Source organism: Aulonocara stuartgranti (genome assembly GCF_965226115.1).
Source record: "Aulonocara stuartgranti genome assembly, chromosome: 9".
NCBI classification, from domain to species: Eukaryota; Metazoa; Chordata; class Actinopteri; order Cichliformes; family Cichlidae; genus Aulonocara; species Aulonocara stuartgranti.
Window position 1 is genome coordinate 26048156 of NC_138960.1, and position 21487 is coordinate 26069642.

General features: G+C 39.4%; 1 protein-coding gene across 1 annotated transcript; it reads right to left on the bottom strand.

Annotated features, from left to right (window-relative positions):
- Positions 1–1747: 1747 nt before the first annotated feature.
- cpa6 (carboxypeptidase A6) lies at positions 1748–19483 on the bottom strand. The gene is made up of 11 exons (XM_082546492.1): positions 19186–19483; positions 16821–16896; positions 12413–12537; positions 7691–7805; positions 7156–7257; positions 6971–7075; positions 5055–5165; positions 4558–4648; positions 3171–3373; positions 2947–3031; positions 1748–2684 (listed from the first exon to the last, which is right to left on the bottom strand). The coding sequence occupies exons 1-11, from the start codon at positions 19299–19301 to the stop codon at positions 2470–2472; spliced, it is 1344 nt and encodes a 447-aa protein (XP_082402618.1). The 5' UTR covers positions 19302–19483; the 3' UTR covers positions 1748–2469.
- Between the last annotated feature and the right edge of the window lie 2004 nt (positions 19484–21487).

The window sequence follows — 21487 nt, forward strand, 5'->3', positions numbered from 1 at the left end:
GTAGTCTGATGCACTGGGCACCTCATTTAATTGAAGTGTAAAAGGTTCTCTATCTCGCTCTCTGCTCTGCTTCAGCCAAATACTGCAAGACTGATCAGACACAACTTCACAGAGCAAGTGGATAATGACCCAAAGCATACTGCAAAAGCAACCCAGGAGTTTCTCAAATCAAAGAAATGGGATGTTCTTTAAAGGCCAATTCAGTCACTTAATTTCCACCAAGAAGAGCTTTTTTTTCTTTTTAGTTATGAAAGGCCAAACTGAATGCAGGAAGAACCACAAACAAGCAGCAGCTTGAGAGGAAACACAGCACTAAGGGTCCAGGCTTCAGTCACTCATTGGCTGCAAAGTATTAAAAGCATCATATATAAAATTATATTCGTTTGTCCAAATAATTTTATATTAAATGTATAGGAATGTCTGTAATTAATGCACTTCAGTCACATATTGATAGTTTGATTTTAAAATTCACTGTGGTGGTTTACAGAGGCAAAACTGTCTTTGCATATAAACCTTCATGGTCGTATTAAACCTATGTGTGAAAGCCCTGGCGTAACATGTTGCCACAGTGCCTTAAACCACCAAGCAGAAGAGTTTGCTGTCTTTTGTTGAATAAAACATAACTTTCCTCTGACATGACATGCACATGACCTACAGCAAACCTGTGTGTGGTATCCCTGTGGGCATTTTGTTAAACATTTTCATTGTAGTAAATATGTAGTAGCCTGTGAAGGGATCATGATACAGTTAACTCAAACAGAACTGAAGTCGATCCTTTTGGGATTCTCAGTTAATCATAACGGACCCACTTAACTCTACATTTAGAAACAATACAGTGTAAATAGATCTGATTGTCATCCTTGTAAGGACCCACAGATTTTTTGGAGGAGGGGGTTAACACACTTTACTCGTGAATGAATGCAAATGTAGTTTTCTTTAAAGATTTCAGCAGAACTTAAAACCTTAAAAAAAAAGACAATTTCAAGTTGCTGCTTTTTGTTTTGCTCATGTATCAAATCAGTTCAGGAGTGATCGCAGGCTTCATTTTTGGTGGCAGAGCAATTTTAAATCCCTGCACATGGCAACTTATTTGTCTGTGGTTAATTTCCGTTATAATTTCCCAGTCAATTTAATCTTTATGGTATTTTGCTTATTGCCTTACCTCATACATAACTGTGCATATCCACACATTCAGATGGTGCTACACTGCATTTTACAGCCTTTAGCAGAGTGCAACACATCCAGGAAATCTGGCAATTTGACAACACAGATTTGGCAGTTGTGGGCGGTATAGTTCACTTTCACTCGGATCGGACTGTCCCGCGTGTCAGTCCCACCGTTTCTGAATCCATAAATAAGAGCAGAGCTGCAGAATCTGCAGACTGGCTACGAAGAAACTAAAATAAGAGGCAGATGTTTGAATCGATCATTAAATGCTATTAGTTAAATCAAAAAAGGTCAGAACGTTATTCATTATAAACATCTGCTGAGTACAATGATGTTTATCATCAAACATGGCGACGAGTATGTGTGCAAAACACTGACAGAACATAAATGAGGGCTGAAAGCGTGACCTTTAACCTTCTTGTAGATGTTTGCATGAAAGCTATTAGGAATGAATTATTTCTAATGATGTCAGTTGCAGCCAGAGGCCAAACTAAATGAAAATAGGCCAAAACAAAATGTACACCTGTAAAAGCGGACAAGCAGAAAGGCAAAGAAGACAGAAATTCAATTACAAAAAATATATTTTGTTTTATAAAACAACGTTTATTCAGGTCAGACACTTAAAAAGATCTCATGATAAGAACATAGCCAAGCACAAGTAAACATTTCAGACACTGTCTTTTTCCATGCCTGAGTAATGACACAGTAAGCTGCTGAGGTCGCAGGTCATTCTTTCTAAATGTTAGTCTGGACCAAATGAAAGAGAGAAAAAAGATCTACACTGAAATTTACCACTCTGAGCATATTTATTATTAGTAATAAAGGTTTTTACGCATTTTATGAAAATCTAGAGTGGCACTTGGTAAGAATATTTCCTAGAATAAAAAAAAACCAACCAGAATAGAAACAGGCTTAAAGATGTTGTTCTTTTTAAACTTGTATTTAATAAAGCACATTTTAGAAGACATAAAAAATATTAGCTTTATCTTTACCATAAAAGTGCTGCTGTAGCATAATGAGTGATCGCATGACCACTATTCACTGTAAAAAATAAACTTTTTTTTAAAAGATGCATTACTTAAAAGATCCTGTAGGGTTCAAGTGTTTTTTTAGTGTTTGGTTTGTTTGCACACAAAAATACATCACCATCAGCTGTTATCAGAAAAAGGAGAATAAGATGAACGACAAATTCAAATTCACGCTCTGAGGATCTTTGTCGGTTCTTCGCTTGATAACATCTGAGCGGAATATGAAATCTCAGGAAAATATTAGGTGCTAAGATAGGTAAGTTGGAGGGTGTGGTCATATATATGGAAATTTCTCCCTATCTGTCTTGCACTTCTTCAGCACTCCTGATGCGATGGCTTTCACGGCTCTCATAGTCTCAGTGCAGGTTGGCTTTATTAGGGATTCAGGTAGAAGGAAACCAAAATATCCCGTATCCCTCAACTCAAATGCAAATGCGTAGGGGATCCCGTTCCTGTATGCCCAGTCGATAGAGCTTCCTGAGCTGACGTCTGCAAGGAAGTGCAAAATAGACAAGGGTAAGGAAAGCTTAAAACAGGAATACCTTAAGTTAAGTAGCTTTGATTTTAAAGCGTTCCATTTCTGTTGCTGCAGGTGAGCGTTTAGATATCGCTCCTCTCTAGAGCAACATTCAAGGCAACTCTGAATTGATCTTGTATATTAGAAAACTGGCATTTTTCTCCTAAGTTTAAAATGAATAACAGCTCATTTCCATTGCCAGAGCGCAATATTAGAAGGATTCGAGGAACTCACACAGAGTTGTGGAGGCAGGTCCGTATCTGTACTTCACGCCATAGGCAGAGTACAATGCTGTCACTGCATTGTGAGCTGCTGACTCCTGGATGCATGAAAGCAGAAGGCTAGCTCATCTCACATACTGCATTTCTTTAACACTATCAAAGGATCTGTACTAAGCAGCTCTCTCAGATTAATTAAAAAAATAAAACTCAGTGAGTGTTAAGCAATAGATATCTTACCACACAGTTGAAGTTGGGGATTGTGGCATACTTGTAGGAATATGGGTAAAGCAGCATTTGTGCATAGGCATGAATGGATATGTATGCTTCCACGCGTTTCTTGTGCTTGCGCAGGAACTTAGCGACAGCTTTGACTTCAGGTTCAGATTCGGGGAAGGGACCGCAATACGTGTCATCGCACGGATGAGAAGAGGCACCTTCATCTGGGGAAGCAAAGGGAGAAAGGATGAAACCACGTCATCATATCTTCTAACCATACCAGGATGCTTTAAGTGGCATCCTTAATCCAGAAACAGTGACCAAGCAGTAAGTGTAAAGAAATGGAAGTAGAGCAGTAGTTCGCATTGTTGGCACAAACTTTCCTGCGGCGTTTCTGCGTGGAGCATGTGTGCGTTCCTCCCACAGTTCAAAGATAAGTGTGTTTGGTGGATAGGTGATTCTAAATCGGCCACACGTGTGGCCATGTGAGAGGGGGGAAAAAGAGCTTTAGAGAGTATTAAGAGCACAGAATAAAGTGCTGTGTGAATGTGTGTAAATGGATGAATGGGGTTTGTTGTGTAAAGCTCGTTGAGTGGTCAGTAAGACTGGAAAAGTCTAGAAAACCAAATGCCAGCGTGAAGGGGAACTAATAAAGACACAGACTGAAATATGATCACATTATAATCCTTTGCAGACAACCTTATTTCACTCACCTTGACCCAAAAAAGTAAAGAGAAAAGCATCTGAACACATGCTGGTTTTAATTAAAGCCGTATTTTTAAAACTACGAAGTAAAAAGGCCTTCTAAGGTGACTAGTATTAGTCTGAAATGTGTTTGTTACTTTAGAAATTATGGGAGAAAAAAGACATATTTCAAAGTTTATTTCAGGGATACTTTTTCTAAGGCTCAATTATCATGAAGTACATTTACACTTGAAAGTCCTTCTTAAATATATCTATAAATAGCAGAGGCAAATGAAAAACCATGAATTTCAGTCAGACTGAATGCTATCTTTGGGCTCACTCTGTCCTGTTTCATGCCTTTTTACAGCAGTCCATTACTGACTAATCAAATAGACTATAATTCATTTAATTATGGTATATTTCTCACACCATTTCCAGACTTTTATCATATATTTTGCACATATTCTCAAACTGTCATATGCCAGAACTCTAAATGCTGTGAATTCATGACCGAGCGTTCCCTTGAAGAGATGTTCTTCATGAGGTATAAAGAAATCTTCCACTCCTGTGTGTCTAGATGTATCACAAAAAAACTTTATTCTATTTTCAGCCTATGTCCTCACTCTCTAGAGAATAAATGAGAACAAATGGATGTAGTTGTTCCTACGCACATAGGGGCACATATATACTCTTAGTCAGATTTGTCAGGTGTTATTTTACCTACCACACCATTTTACTTTCCAGTTTCTGTTAGCGTCCACTCCCCTGCAGTGGAACTTGTGATTTTTGGACCGTGTCTTTCTCCAGAACCGATCCTGCAGGCAAAAAAAAAAAAAAAACAAAAAACAAAAAAAAACACGTTCTTGTCCACTGGCAGTAAAACACATCTGAACAACAGGTTCATTCTTCCTGCATGCAGCAAAAAAATATAGACAATTAAACATAAATTAAGCAGCATAATAACATGTAATATCATGTAATAACATAAATTGCATTATTATTTCTCCTGTTTATACGTAGACATTTTTTCTTTCTTTAAAATTATTCTACAATCTGTAGGTGGAAAAAAACAAGCTTCCAGCTTCCCTTCTTTGCCTTGTTTTTAGCAAGCAATCCAAAAAAAATGCAATAAAATGTATATGTAAAATGTGCTTCCCCTCTAAGAAAAGCTTCCTCTCAAAAATGTACATATAGAAAGACCAGCAGAAAAGCCTACAGTACCGTAATCCAGCTGAAACGATAGCCATCCACATTAAAGACAGGCATGATGTAGAAGTTGAGCTGGTTCAGTAGTCTTGTCATCACAGAGTCATATTGGTATGAGTTGATAGCCTGTAATAATAATATAATGTAAGTCCAGTGTAATTATAAAACATGCTCAACTGAAGAGGCATGTACTTGCAGCCCCTTCTGGTTGCACTGATAGCCCAGCTCTCTCAGGGCAAAACGTTCATACGTGCCATCACAAGAGCATTTGCTGTGTCTCCCAGCACAGTCTCAATGTGGAGAAGATACCGGGAGAGCTGGACAGGGCGGTGGAAGGGCATCAGGATTAGTAACTGCTCCTTTGGGCCGAGAGGAGCACTGCCAATGCCTCACAAAATGACTTCCACGTGCATTTATCTGACCAAATTTTGAGATTCAAACTCCATGAAACTTATAAGGATGCTTGATTGGCATTTGCCAGAGCGGCCTCACAGTGAGCACATCTTAGAGATGCCTCAATTTGTCTGTGTTTGCCTGTCTGTGACCACCACCTGCAAACTTGTTCTCTTTTTGGGGTGTTTTCTTTTCCAAAATTCTGGAAAAAAAAAAGATGTCCACACTTTTTCCCCCCAGTGACCCTAATACTCTTTTGTGAATGCGCCATTCTGGAGGAGCCGGATTACCTGTGCAAGCAGAATGGGCTGCAGGTACTGTCTCATGCTACCATAAGTGGCAGGGACGTGAGCAAAAAGCAAGAATGGAGAAAAATCAGTCATTAGGGATAAGGAGAGAGCAAATGTCTGTGACTACCACCTGCAAACTCGTTCTTTTTTGGGGGGTGGTCTTTGTTTTTGCCTCTCCGGTGCACTCGTTGTCACTTTCATTTGCATGAAAGCAACTGAAATTGATTCACAAAGGTTTCTGCATAGATTGATATCCCTGAAATTTAAATGACTTTATGTTACACTGTGATGATCAAGTGTTCCTTTAATTATTTCTGAGCAGTGTATCCTTTTTATATTGTATTCAGGCTCATTATCTATTGTGCATTCAAACAACTGAGTCTGACAGCATAAGAGGATTGGAGTTATGAGACCTGGGCACTGGGCTAATGCTGCTTATACCTGCCTTTTAACCAGACTGAGGCCAAGGTTAATGTGCTTAAGGCTTGAACAAAGATGGCACCCTGACCTCCAGTGGCCTCCCTCTGTCACTACACCACAGCACATTTGTATTTCCGTTCATCATGAGTCCATTTAAGGTGAAACAGTCATGTATTTGACTTTTGCCTTTCTAGAAATTTGAACTGAACCATCACACCGGAGAATGTCAGTGCAACAAATCATTGTTCTGTGAACGGTAAGGTTCAGTGTAATACACTTTTTACTAGCTGATGTTTAAGCAGTTATTTACACCTCAAAATAAGAGGATTTTAAAACAGCTGGTTTTAATGCACCTCACAGGTAACATTCAAAAAACACTCAAAAAAAACACCCAAAACAATCCTTTGGAATTCACTTGAAGTCAGCGCTCTAGCTTTACAGATAACAGATTTTCCTTTAATTTTCTTTACTTTCTGGCACTTATTGTGCTGGACTGTGTTGAAAATCCCACTCATCTGGCATTTAAGCATTATAAAATGAGCCATTAAATGTTCTTGCAGTTAATGTCTGGCTCTGGTCTGGTACCGTCCTCACTTCAGAGAGCACGGAGACTTTAAGGGTGCAAAGGAACTTGCGTAAATGCCTGTGTTATTTCCAGCATTTTAGCTGTAAAGTATTTTCTTAAGTATTTGGATAGCTGTAAATGACAAGTGAACAGATGTTGGCGCTTTGATGAACAGACCATATGTCACAGATAGCATTTTTCGCGCATACATCAAAGAAAGAAAATTGTAAAAATTAAAAGCAATCTGCAGACATTATAAGCACCTCTTTAACAAACCACTGGCAGAAGGCAGGTCCTATCCACTCTCTGGCGTGAACACCACAGTCGATCCACACAGCTTTCTTCTGGAGACGACGTTTCTTTCCTAGCTGACAGGACACGAGCATTTTTAGCTTTAGATTAGGACAAGACAGTGTGTTTGTTAGTTTTAATGTGCCTCCTCTCCTACCTGAAGCACATAAAGCGGTCTTCCTTCATATGACTTCCCAACAGAGAACACGTCAACCAGATTGGGGTGGGTTGTGTTCATCATAAACATCCAGCTCTGGATCTGAGGGACAGGAAATGATGCAGGGAAGTGGATCTTAAAAGACTTGTTTACATAATTTTCAGAAGTAATTACTATGCATTATTGCACATCTGTGTGCTTTGTAAACGTGTGTTGTACATTGAGGGAGAGGATGAAAGCTCAAAGGACAAAAGATTTGTCCTCTGAGCTATGCTGTTTCATAGGGCTTGAAAGATTTGCAAACCAGGAGCCTGATCAACCTGGGAAAATAAACACTCTAAAGCTGTGAAGTGTCTGAAGTGGAGCGCACGTCTCGGTGTGTGAAAGCGCGAGGCCGTGGGAAAGACACATGTGGAACTGTGTAATTGAGAGAAAGCACCCTTAGAGAGGTTTTCTGTTTACCTTGTGGGTGCAATAGATTAGAGAGCAGAGGGGAATGAGAGATAGGTAGGTAGATGTTGGGCTTCATGTCTACCTCTTCCAGAGAGTGGTAAACCTCGTAGTCATACTGAGCCTCTGACCTCCGCTTGCGAGAGGAGCGATATCCCGTCTGCTTTTCAATTTCCTTCTGTAGATTGGAGATAAATACCCTGCGTGAATGAAAGAGAGTGAAGCAGACAAACATGGTACACATTATAACCACTGTAGCATGTTTCCCATCGGCACATTTGGTACTCTGACTGTATGGTGTATGGTTTATTAGACAGTTAATACAAAGATAGAGGAGGGTGTGAACTAGCCAAAGGGAAACATAAGTAATGTAATCTAAAGAATACAGAAACAGAGCTGCCCTATGTCTCATTGTGCAGCTAATGTGTGGAGATTCATATCAGGAAGCACTGGGGAGCATTTTTCTGTAAGTGATGAGTCACTACACTTTAAATTTCCATCCAAATTCAGTCCAAATAGGAGGCTGGGATTTAGAGATTGCAATTCTGTAAAATGGCAGAAGTTCAGGAAAGAACTCGTGAGCTCAGCTCAAAAGTTTAGAAGCCCCAATTCCAAAAATGTTGGAATGCCATGTAAACAGAATGCTTTGTAAATCTTATAAACCAACATTTATTCACAATAGAACACAGAAAAAATACAAAATATTCTATTGATAAAATGCAATTTTAATAAAAAAAATAAGATAATTTTAATTTGATGGCAGCAACAGGTCTCAAAACAGTTGGACTGGTGGGGGAAACAAAAGGCAGTCAAAACCAGCGGTGCTAAAAAGAAACAAGTGAAGGGACATTTTGAAACTATTAATTATCAATGCATCGTTAATATGACCGGGTCAAAAAAGACCATCTTAGAGAGGCAGTTTCTCACAAGTGAATATCTCTGTGAATATCTCATCATCTACAGTTGATGATAAATTATTATCATATATTTTGGAGAAATCTGTGCGTAAAGGACAAAGCCAAAAATGACATGGTAAATGGACTGATAGTTATATAGCGCATTTTTATTCTCCTGGAGTACTCAAAGCGCTCTATATACAACATGCCACATTCACCCAAGCACGGTCCTCTCTGCTTTTAGGTGCTTACTAACTACCATTCACTCTGCGATGGCTGAATTGGAGAGAAACTCTGGTTAAATATCTTGCCCAAGAATATTTGGGGTCCGATCAATAGATGACCTGCTCGACCTCCTGAGCTACAGCCACCCCAAAATGATACTGGAGAATGCGGGCATCGATCCCGCTACCTCTCGCATGCTAAGCGAGCGCTCTACCATTTGAGCTAATTCCCCGCTAAGCCCGAGCTAACTCCGCTCTCATCAGGTTCGCAGGCAGCACTGCATTAAAAACAGGTATGCTTACAGTTTTTCTCAGTCGCTTTGGTGCGTTTCTCAGATCAGAATTGAAATTCTCATAACTATTAGTTCAACCTCCACAACACTCAGTCATTTGTGCACATCATAGTAGCAATTTCTCCTCTCTCTGAACAAACTGCAAATGATTTTGGACATGAATCAGTTGCTTCCATACATTTCCCTGCTGCTTTCTGACATTTCCATTTGCTTATGTCATGTCAGTCAAAAGTAATCATACCTATGGATGCTGAATAGTCGTTCCCAATAAAACTAATAGTCATACATCCATTGCTTGAGTCATCACACACAAAATTGTTGAACTAGTTATCACATGCCAAATATTGGCCATCTGTCAAGCAAATCCTATACCTTTCTGTATCATTGTTCCTGGAAATGTCTCCGAAATTGAACAATTGATCTCGGGTGAATTACAGCTGTCACTCATGAGGAGGCGTGTGAAAGTTTAGTTGTAACCAATGACAAACAACTTGTTCACTGTCAATTATGGATGAATCCTGTGAATCCCCAATTGGCAAGCATATATAAACTGCGCAGGAGCTAGTGTGTACCATTTCTACACTTCTGTGACACAAAATGGAAGGTCAGCACCGTGGAAGAGGGGTGAGGATGCGGGGAGGAAGGGGAAGAGGGAGTGTAGCATATTTTTCTTTTGCACAATTCTGTAGGATTACAAACACTTCTACACAATGGAAATGTGAAACGTACGTATTCAGTGTCTCAGTTACTCCCAAGACTCCCATAACATCTACAGTGACTTTACTGCACATTTCAGATGGCTGTACAGGTAGGCCATAGTGCTGTCATCAGCATTTTCAGGTGTCACCAATTGTTTTTGCAATGGGAAACACTGAAATTATAAACTGTCATAGTGGAAACATGACAATGCCATTTGACTATCTTGTTCATAAAGATGGTGTCAAGACTTTTCATTTTGATGGCACTGACAGTTTCATTGACATGGATACTTGCTTTTGAGGTATGGATAATCAATTCTGTGCATGTGACGTGCTTTTGCAGGCTATCCACTAGGTTTTGCAGTTTGCACTAATTGTTTTGCGAAATGCACTAACTGCTGTGCAAATGTTAATGGTGTTCTGAGAAACGCACCAAAGCGACTGAGAAAAACTGTAATATGTCATGGAAATCACTGCATGAGATCAGGAACACTTCCAGATATCACTGTACACACGGTTTTCTGTGACATCCACAAATGGGGGTTAAAGCGCTTTCACACAAGCCACATGTAAACATGATCCAGAAACACTGCCATCTACTCTGGGCTCATTTTAGATAGATAGATAGATAGATAGATAGATAGATAGATAGATAGATAGATAGATAGATAGATAGATAGATAGATAGATAGATAGATAGATAGATAGATAGATAGATAGATAGATAGATAGATAGATAGATATCCATAATCATATACTGTGCATGCTACCGTTGTATATAGTGTATTATCTTACTTATTTTTTATTTGTACTTTATTTGTATTTTTTCTTCTGATATTTTTCCGTCTGATATCTGTACCTGAGCTGAGGTAAGGCAAAAAATTTCCCCGTCGAGGGATCAATAAAGTCTAATCTTATCTAATAGTGATGATAGATCTACAATGCTAAATTGCACACTGCATCTTTCCTACAGTCCAGACGATTTACTGAAAACATCTGACACGTCATGAAATGAAAAATACAACAAAGAAGACAGAAGACTGTTGAGCAGCTAGAATCCAAGGATCTCATATGAGACAGCAATGGGACAACATTCGTCTCCCCAAAGTCCAGCAGCTGGTCTCATCAGTTCCCACAGTCCCCCACATTTACAGACTGCTATTAAAAGAAAAGGGGATGCTTCAAAGTGGCAAACATGGCCCTGTCCCAACTTTTTGAAATGTGTTGCTGTCATCAAACTCAAAATGACCTTACTGTTTCTTAAAATAGTGCATTTGAGTTTAAATATTTGACATCTTTTCTGTTTTTATTGTGAATAAAATATGTTTACCAGATTTGTAAATTACATTCAGTTTTTATTTACATTTTACATGTCTACATGTTTTTTTTAAATTGGGGTTGTACATTTTGAAATGCATTGTATAATTTCAGTTATTTCTTCTAGACTAACCTTACATTACCACAACCGACATGGTTGTGGATACGTAAGCTTCTGAAGGGACTAAATCTGTATAAATCTTGCACCATGTCTGTTGTTGGCTTGTCAGGGGCTTGGACTGTACATGGAACAAATAACACAGGTGATTAGTGACAAAAGTAATTTTTGATCAAATTACCAGGATGCAGGAAAACACATTTGGAAATAATGCAAACTAATGATAAGCAGGTCTGTATGAGTTTGTCTTTTAATTTTGCTTCTCTCATGTGTTGTTGCCTGTAGAGATGATATCTTTGTATATACAAATACCTGATAAATTGTGTCCCTATTGACTGCACTACCGCTGTGAATGAAGCACACAGGTATTTGGGGGTGCTGGGATGAGGTAGTAAATCAGGACTCCTGGTTTTATTGTTGACTCATTGATGAGACCATGTAACTAAGGTCACCCTCTCTCATCGCTTGCAACATCTAAACCAGTTTTCCACCTCATCAATCTCCCTGCTGGTAGGAAGAATCATAGCAGTTATGCTACTACTCTTTATGAATTACGAAATATGGTGTAATTGAGGTTAAACCACAGTTATAAGCATCATTACCTGTACACATACGATCCTTCTTCACCTCCCACCTGAGTCTAAAGCATATCATGTGATCTTTTTCAAAGCATTTTTTATAGCAGGTACGTACTAAAATACATTTCCTCATAACGTCCTTCTATAACAGTTTCTATCCACAACTCCTTTAATGATGCTAAAAATTGGGTCATTATCCTGTGAATATACTGAGATGAACAAAATGAAACCCCTAACCACCCACCAAAGCCTGTCCCCTCCGCCGCGTAAACCATTTTGTGAAAAATCCTCAATCAGTCAACAGACAGTGGAAAAAAAAAAAAATCCTCCTCTGCGCTTCAATTCCTCCCCAAGGACTGAGATGGCAATGGAATTTTTTCTAGCTGTGGCTGCTTTGATAAAACTCCATCATTTCAACGCTAATTTTGATGAGGGATGGTGTCGAGAGATGAAAGCGTTGCTTTTTGGAGCAGATTGATAGAGTGTCTCTGATGTACGTGTGTGTGTGTGTGTCCCAGCTTTGTGGAAATATGAGGGCCTTTGCGTGCAAAATATGGCCTATTCTGCATGTGCAAATCACATATACTGTTATGAGAAAGCTGAGTAAACAACCTTTGGATAACAGATGTGTCAAAGGGTGCATGCATGAGAGTAAATATGAGTGTCCATGCTTTTATACTTACTGATAATCAATATTTTCCCGCTTTAAGCGTGCGTGTAAACCTTGCGTGTCGTTACGTTTCACGTGGACATCCACTGTGGCATTGTGACAGATTAGAGAAGCACTGTTGGGCTGCCAGAAATCCACCTAATGGAACACAGTGAACATATTAGGGTTACAGTGACAGAAACACCCAGCAGTAATGTAAAAGTTCTTACACTGTGAAAGTGTTCTTGGGCAAAAGCAGCCTCACTGAAACGGCAGTTTTATCTTAAAAAGTATCAAATTTAATTCATGGAAATTTTCCTGCTTATCGATAGAAACTTTCCCATGAAAGGTGCCAGGAGTGCTAAAGAGTGAACTGTTAGCTGACCGGTCGCTATAGTTGAGCGTACTGTATGCCAGCTATCACGGTTATTATCACCCAACTTTAATGGGATTAATTTAATTTCTTTGATAAAAACAAATATTTTTTAGTTTGTGTGTGTGTTATGCCGTCTACCCAAAGAAACTCACTAGAAACTGGACTTGCACTTACACAGCAGAGCTTTAGGATTTTTAAGACCGATACCAGTGCTGATATTTGGTGATTAAAAGGTTGGATATGTCAGGGTTATACTCATAACATAAACAGATTTTCCTGACATTTGTTGTGTGTAAATATTTATGAGTCCTTACTGAGATACTATGACAATGCAGTTTTAAAATAATCTTGTTCTATTTTCCCAACTACTCGTGGATTACTCATTTATGCTCAGGACGATCAGCTAGTTGTTGTGTTTGTGGTGTTCCAAACACGTGCTGGACAAACTAATCAATCAATATATTGGACTGCATTCAGGCTTCATAATATTGTGCTCTTCTAACCTAACTAATCATTCAAAGCACTTTACTACAAACCATATTCACTCATTCATACTTTATTCTACACCTTTAAACACTTTCTATCAAATGCAAGCACGCACACGCACACAGTTTTATTAAGACCCAAACAGGGAACCATTCCTACTTCCGTGTTCAAGCAAATTTGGGGAATGATTCAATGGAGCAATCCAGAGTAAATAAACCTCACTTGGCTTTCTCCTCTACTATATGACCTCAAATATCTTTGATAACAAGGTCTTTCAGTACTTATCACGATGTGATAGCCAGAGTCCTAACAGCCAGATATCCTTGCCAACCAAATAAACAAATAATAAACCACATAGTAACTATAGCAGTAAAACTGTGGAAAAAAGCGGAGAAGACGAGAATTTAAAAGGATTTAAAACAAACAGGAAGCAACTGATCTACCAGTAAAAGCACTGTAGTCACTGTAAAGAGATTGCTGTTTCTATGTTTGCAGATGTGTACGCCCTCAGCTGGCTTTCATTTTCTGCATGGGGGGCAAAACATGCACATGCTTGTTAATGTGTCAATTGGTTTAATGCTTTACAGAATGCATACCAGAATAATTTAACTACGTTTAGAGCCAGAAGGGTCAAATACCCTCAGCTGGAATGCATGGTGCCCCTGAATGCGAACCCCTCTCTATTCCTGCACTTTTATGGTGTTTCCAAATGGTTAAGCACCCCAAATGTTTCAGCACTGCTCGTCTTTTAGCAAAACAAATCCAAAACACATATGCCAGAAGGCACTCAAATGTCCCTGATCAGATAATACAATTCCTTAAGTTAACATTTTATAGCTGTATTTATGTGCCTCAAAGAGGCATTCTTCGTCTGCCTTATAAATCTTTTATCTCTTGATTGTTTATTTGCAGCGTAGCCATAAATTGGATTTGTTTTGTTTTGGTTGATGTAGCACAGACACGGGCAGAACAAGAAAGAAAAAGTTACGGTTCAATAAAAATGGAGCTGGCTCCCCTTAGGCCAGATGAGGTGAAATCAAGTAAATGAAATCAAGTTGGTCAAGGTAGATTTAATATAAGAATGCCAACAATGCTAACGGGGCTGTCTAAGCTGAATTAGACAAGCTATAGCATCTTAAATGCATTAAATCTGTTTGGAGGTCAGTCATACCTGGAGCAATCAATATTTATTCTGAAAACCTGTAAGGTCCACATGGATTGTGACAGTTTTATCCTCAAATTCAGCAACAGCCTGTTAACAAAGACTGTCTCTCCTGCTGTGGAAAAGAGATTTTCCACTTATGATGATGTCATCTATAGGAAAACGCTGAAAGTTCTCTACAAACATATAAAATGATTTCAATATGACAGGAATATCAGTTTCATATTAGCCTGTGGATGTCTCAAACAAATCTAACATGAGCCCCAAAAGAAACCGAAGCTAATTCTTTTTTGTAGCTCCCATCAAGGCCCTGAATGTTTCTGTTTATCTCAGTTTCGTCTCGGCTGTTACAGCTGGAACTGTTAGCGGTTTACTCTATCCGTTGTTTGAAAGGAAAACTATCAGTAACCACGTAAAGCCCGTGTTTTCATGCAAAGCTATCATAAGTGTAATACCCATTTCCATCTCCTCAGCTCTAAAGGGTTTCCGGCTTTTTCTTATGTACAAATAAACTAAATGTTCTCGAGCTTTAAATAGTTGGTCAGAGGAAAAAAGCAATATGAGAGTATTTAACTTTAAGAGCTTGTTCTTGACTTTTTTTTCTATATATGTTTGTTGTTGTTTTTTTAACATTTTAGGGAGGAAAGAAATCCTTAGTTGAAGACACTGCCGAGCTTTTTCCAAAATGAGGAGCCCAGGTAAAAGGAGATCTCTAAAAAATGATGCTATTTTGTCTGTGATGCGTCCGATTTTTGACTCACCTGCACCCTGAAGTGTATTCGACCTCATGCCTACCCTGAAAATGAAAAGTTTGACTTGACACTGGAGGCATGGCAGTGTGAACAAGCTACTGAAAACACATGTCCACAGCTGTCCAAACAGTGGCTGCTGCTGCTTTGGTTGGGTGGCCTTGAAGCACCCTGTCCACTGCCCATTCATACAGAAAACTGAGGCCCGACCAGGAACCTGGCTCTCTCTTAGTGTCGCTCCCTACAAATCAAAAAGCATTTACTAAGTACTTCTCTGGTTTTTTTTGTCTCTCTTCAATCCTTTTTCTGTTTTGGGCCGTACTGGCCTGGCGTTCCTGGACCACTTGCGGTAAATGGTATACCAAAGAAAGCTAAAACTGACCACACTGTCTGAAAACCAGGATTTTAGAACCACCAAGGCTCAATTTTTTAAATGAACTCTACAGTTATTATTTCTACAAGCAGACTTTCAAGGTAATTATTCTGTAATAGCAAACCTGTCAAACAAAATAACCCTCAGATTGTACATCTGTGAATATATGAACATAATTAGCCATGGGAAAAAGGTGCACCCAGTCTCCCGTTTTTAGCCTTAAATTTAAGTGTATTTTTGATCTTTTGAGAGCTGTTAGAAGGGACAAAGTGTTATTATTCCTTCCCAACTCCACATTTGCCACCTTTGACTCTGTTAGAGATCCTGGACCTTGATGCAGTTGATCCACTGTCTGAAACAAGCTTCCTGCCTTCTCGCTGTAAACGAACTTTCTTCTAATCTCTCACCAACTGTGCCCGAGGATGGCCGTATTAACGACACCCACTCTCACTGACATCAGCGAGAGACAGAAGAGAAAACTGGTTAAACTGAACATTTGGCTCCCATATTACTTACAAATACTTTGACCTCATTATTTGAAACCATATTTAATATGAAGCTCCACCATTCTAACAAGCCATATGCCATATATTCCAGAAAATAAGGAAAAGGATAATAGATCCGCTTTGTTGTTCCTGCTCACAGAGGATGACTGGATCACTGGATTTCTCTTTGTAAGTCTTAATCTTACAAAATAGAGAGTCCTGATATGAATTATGAATTTGCAAACAATTTAGCTTTGCATTAGCAAACTAAAACAATGTATAATGAAGGCCATGCTGTTGGCTGGGGTAATTACTTCCAAATGAATATGGGAAAAGAAGCAAGGGCTGTTGTGTCCTGCGGGGGTTCCCCCCTGTAATTTCAGTATCTTTGAAACACATGTTCATTTAGTTCTTAAGCTGTGAGACATCCAGGCGTTTGACCCAATATGACAAACTCCTTTGTATTTCATCCAATTTTCTTTTGGTGTTTCATATTAAAAATGATTGCCGAGTGTCTCGCTGACAGTATCTCAGTCTCTCAGATTGCAAATGTGTCCTGACTGTGACAGATGAACACACTTGATTGCTTTCTGCCTCATTGAAACTGTCACATCGCCTTGTCGGCCCACCATCCCACCGGCATCGGGGCTAACTGCTTGTCCGTGGCCGATGTTCAGCTGTCAGACATTCATGTGGGCTGAATAATAACAGATATTAAACTTTTAACATGCTAAAAGTATCACATCACATAAATATATAGCACCTAGGAATGGATATAAAAGGTGTACATGAAACAAAATAAAGTGCCAACCTTCATGTGTCCGAGAATTTCTCTTAGGGTCCGGACCTCCTCATCATTACTTGGCGTGATCTTGAAGACCTGATCACTGTGAAGAGAAAAGCTTTTGTAAGCACTTTTTTTAAGTATCCTAAAGTTTTCTTTATGGCTCTGTAACAGGTCTTTGATCCATTTTTTTTGTTTTGGAAAAAACACATCATTTAAAAAACATCTGGGCCATTGTGTCAGGTAATGAAACTGGCTTTTGTGCCAATAGAAGAGGACACTTCTTAAAGCAGCATAGATTGTAGATGGGGGGAAATGGGTGGGTCCTTTTTCAGTATAGATGACAAGGATCAGACCTCAGCCAAACAATCTGTCTGAGGTGTCATTAAAGGATTATATTTCATCGTTTCCAGCTCTGCAGGTTGCACCTGGAACGAGTCCCTGGCAGCCCTCATACAGTAGCAGCGGCAGCTGCTTCACATTTTCATACTGCAAATCAGTACATCTTGTAAATATGGACTGATGTCATGTATTTACCATTTAAGCATAGTATAATGATCTTTTGTTTCTAAATTAGAAGTAGCAATTAGTTTAATGCATTTGCCTACTTTTAAAAATATAGTTAAACCCTTTTTCCAGTTGTGTAATTTTAGATAAATCCACACAGATAAAACTACAGATAGATATTTAACAATGAGATTTATCTTACTAGAATTAATGGACTCAATGAGATTTAAAACAAAACCCGAGTGAACTTAAGAAACAAGAATACATTTGACTGCAAAAAAGTTAAAAATTACACCACCGAGACAGCAATCATTACACCCCCATACAATGCTTGACATGTTCACAGATAATGGAATAAAAAACTGTAACCCCGCGAACCCTGTGAGTGCTCCTAATCCAGTCTGCAAACCACGTTTTTATGCCTGGCAGCAAAACAAAGGCTCTCTTTTTCCTCACTGTGAATCTTACATCATGTTGCTATTAAATCTGCAGATCTCAGCGTCTTCACTTTACCTTACAGTTAACATGCCGGCAGTATTTTCATTACATTCTCTTTACGATAGGCTTTATTTTATCTGCAGAGAAACCTGTCTGTTTGCCTGGTTTTCACACTTTTCCACCTTCTCTTTGAGCATCTTCGTCTTTCACTTCTTTCAAAAGTCTTTTAATGGTTTGTCACACAGGAAGTTGGCCCCCCCCCTAAACAAAGGTGGCAGTAGGCCATTCTAAAGGTCTGAGCAACAAAGGCGTCTGGGTGTCCCACATGAGTGACTGCCCCATTTCACGCTGCTAAAAAAAAAAAAGAAACCCAGCCTGTTTCCACGAAAAGAGCAATGACAGAAGACATACTGAAACACAGTTCCTGAAACATCAGAGTAACATGCGTTTAGAAGAAGGTTCACAGGACTTTGGTACAGTAATATAAGCATGGCGTAAACAAAGACAGCCTTTAGCATCCCAATGTTTTAATGATTCTCAAAGCTGACAGCCTGTTTTTGTTACAAAGCTGGACTGGCAAAGACATTTTGCTTTGTTTCTACCAGCTACGGGGCTAAAGCTGTCCTTAAGTTGTCAGTCTGTTGATTCTCACAGCAGAACCCTTTCTGGGATGGAAGCAATTTGTTTTTAAGACGCTCAGGCCCTTAAACCGAAAAGCTCTCAGTAGTATTTTATATTTAAACAAACTACTCTGAGCCTTCCTCCATTTGGAGAATCCAAATTTCAGTGTCTGATAATGCTCTGTTGATGAATTACATGATATTAAATGAAAAGTTTGGAAGAGGAGGCTTCCAGTTGTGATAACCTCCCTTTTCTATATGATACCAAAACATAAACCCTAGAGGAAATATCTCGTTGTCCAGGTGCCCCCCAAATTTTTAATCTGGGGCCAAACAGTGATTTTAGTAATTTAGGCGATGGGGTGCTTTGCCTGCATTCAGTCACATGAACCTGCAGACAGACTGATAAACCAAGACCTTTGATTAAAAAAAAAAACCACTTCATAGCATTAGTACTAGAAAAACATTGCGCTGGAAGCCAGTGCAGCTTCAAGAATCCCCACTGTCATCTGTGCTGTATTTTGAGTAATCTGGACACAACAGACACGGTCTTATACAAATGCCATCAGTCAACAAGAACACTCTGGGAAAAATTTAGAGCAAACTTAAACATGGTATTATGTCTCAAACGGGAAACATGGATTGTGGAGATGGCGAGCACAAAGGCTGTCTTTGTTCAGTCTCTCATAAGATAAATGGTAGTGTCTGCAGACGACTTGTCAAAGTGCGCCTTTCCTTCACTCTAAACACTTCTGTCTCCCTCTCAGTGTTTACGTGAATGGGAATCCCAGTAGCCTCAGAAATGAATGGGGGGGCATTTCACTCACCCTGCGTAGCGGTTGTTGTAGAGATAGCCGAGGACGGGACACAGCACGTTATTGCAGATTATCACCCAAGTCAGTAAAACCGATGCGCGAAATGCTCCCATGTGGTCCGGTGACATTTCTGATCAAAGACGGAGACACTCTGAAGGATGCAAATAAACTAAAACAAAAATGGAAACTTGATGATTCTCGGTTCAGCCCACCACCATCAGCAACAGCAGCAGCAGTTTGGCAAAGTCGCGTATTGGCGTGCACTCTCGTTCAGTTCTTCCACTGACGAAAAAGGTGCAAAAAGTCAGTCCACTGAAGCTCTGGAGGGAATTGCAGGGTAGCAGCTCTTTTTAAAATGAGGAGGACCTGAATCGCGTGGCTCCGGTGTGGGCGAAGCCGGTAACTGGATCCCTCTCCGGTGCGTAATGTGCTCTGAGAGGATAATGAGCTTTAATGCCAGCCGTTAACCCGCGTCCGCCTCAGGTTATTTTTTTAAGGAGATTTATATATGTTTTAATTTTTAAGTGATGCATAAAGTTCTGATTGAATTCACCTCTAAACTTTAAGAGAAATTTTCTTCCAGTGTGTTCAGCTCAGGTGCTTTTTTGGTGCCGATTAAACATCCTACATCCGCATACAAACAATACACATGCTCTTCTCACAAGTAATTTTCATCAGTGCTCTGATCTTTTTTATACTATTAATTGTATCCCCTGTAGTGAGAATCCTGTTACAGTACCACAGTGTGCACCTTTAGGTGGAGCTTGGTATGAAAAAGAGGAGTCTGAGCCAGGAGAAGAACAAGAAAATGCTGAATCCGGAAAACAACATGAGAGGACTCTCATTCAGACCCGAGGAACCTTCTGAGATCCTAAACCTTCTGCTTTCCTGTTTACTTACATCTCTGTACTCTGAGGCCAGTGTCATAATAACCAGCTAGCATTTCTGTCAGTGCCTTGGCCTGACTCCACCATGGAGGAATTCCTCTGATGACTCTCCTTGTTCTAGGCTTTTTTCGTGCCTCCCTTTGATCCACTACCTATCACCCAGCACGGTGATTAAATGTCTAAGTCAACCGCCAGCCTTTTCCTTTTGTGATTGCATGGCAGCAGCACATTTTTCACATACTTTTTTTCCAGTGTCAACAGCGCGCCACCTGTTCTACACCAATTACTCTACAACAGTCTCCATAACACACCCTTCTCTTTTTCACCCCCCCCCCCCCCCCCCCCCCCGACACACACACACACACACACACACACACACACACACACACACACACACACACACACACAGAGAGAGGAATAAAGTGCGCACTCACTTTAGGGTGTGAAGATATAAATGAATAACATGAAAACTAAGACCTTAAAATGGGATCGTTTTAGTTGTACCGTTCAGATAAAGGTATTTTCAGGAGTCAAGAGCTTAGATTTGGCTTGGTACAAACTCTAGGTTGATAATTACTGTTTTAAAGGCTCCTTGTTGTGCCTAAATTTATATAATAACATCAATATATACATTACTGTGCAGACGTCTTGAGCCACCGTGAATAGATGGATTTTAGTTCTGCCAATTTTTCTTTTGTCCAGTTTCCTCAAATTTTTAAGGAGACACTGCACACCATGCTGGGATATGCTGATTTTTTAAGCTAATAGCGCTTTGAGAGTCACCTTGTTGGCATATAAATAGTATTTTATGTCTGTCAAACTGTGTTAAACTTCTCAGTGATTCAACTAAAAAATGGGAACAAATTATGTGTTTTTGGAGACAGGCTGCTGGTAACAGAGTGCCGAATGATGTCATTTAAAATAGGTTCTTTGCTAAGTTGTGTCCTATGTGTAGACACAACACTGGTTTATCCCTTGAGTTAGGTGCCTTTTTATGCTTGAATGATTCAGAGGTTAGCTCTAAAGTGAAGAAAAAGCTTTCCTCTGAAAATGATCAGGTACAAGGACTGGATTGAAAAATGAGTAACAAAAAAAGACTTTCAGAAACCCCAACGAACTGCTGCTCAAGGTCACTTTAAAACATTACAAAGAGCCTGGATGCTTGGAGAGAGAAAAAATAGGGGTGCCTCAAGACAATTGCACAAAGCTGTTAACTTTGTATCCTGCCATGATCACTCAAAAATCAGTCCTAGGATACTCATTATAAAGGTGTTGACTTTAGCTATTATTGAGATAGTGCCTGTTTTTGTCCACAGACTCATGCACATCCATTCTGAAACCTCTACCATGTAGGACTTTGTTGACTTTTGCCTATTCTATTCTATTCTATTCTATTCTATTCTATTCTATTCTATGATTTTGTACTA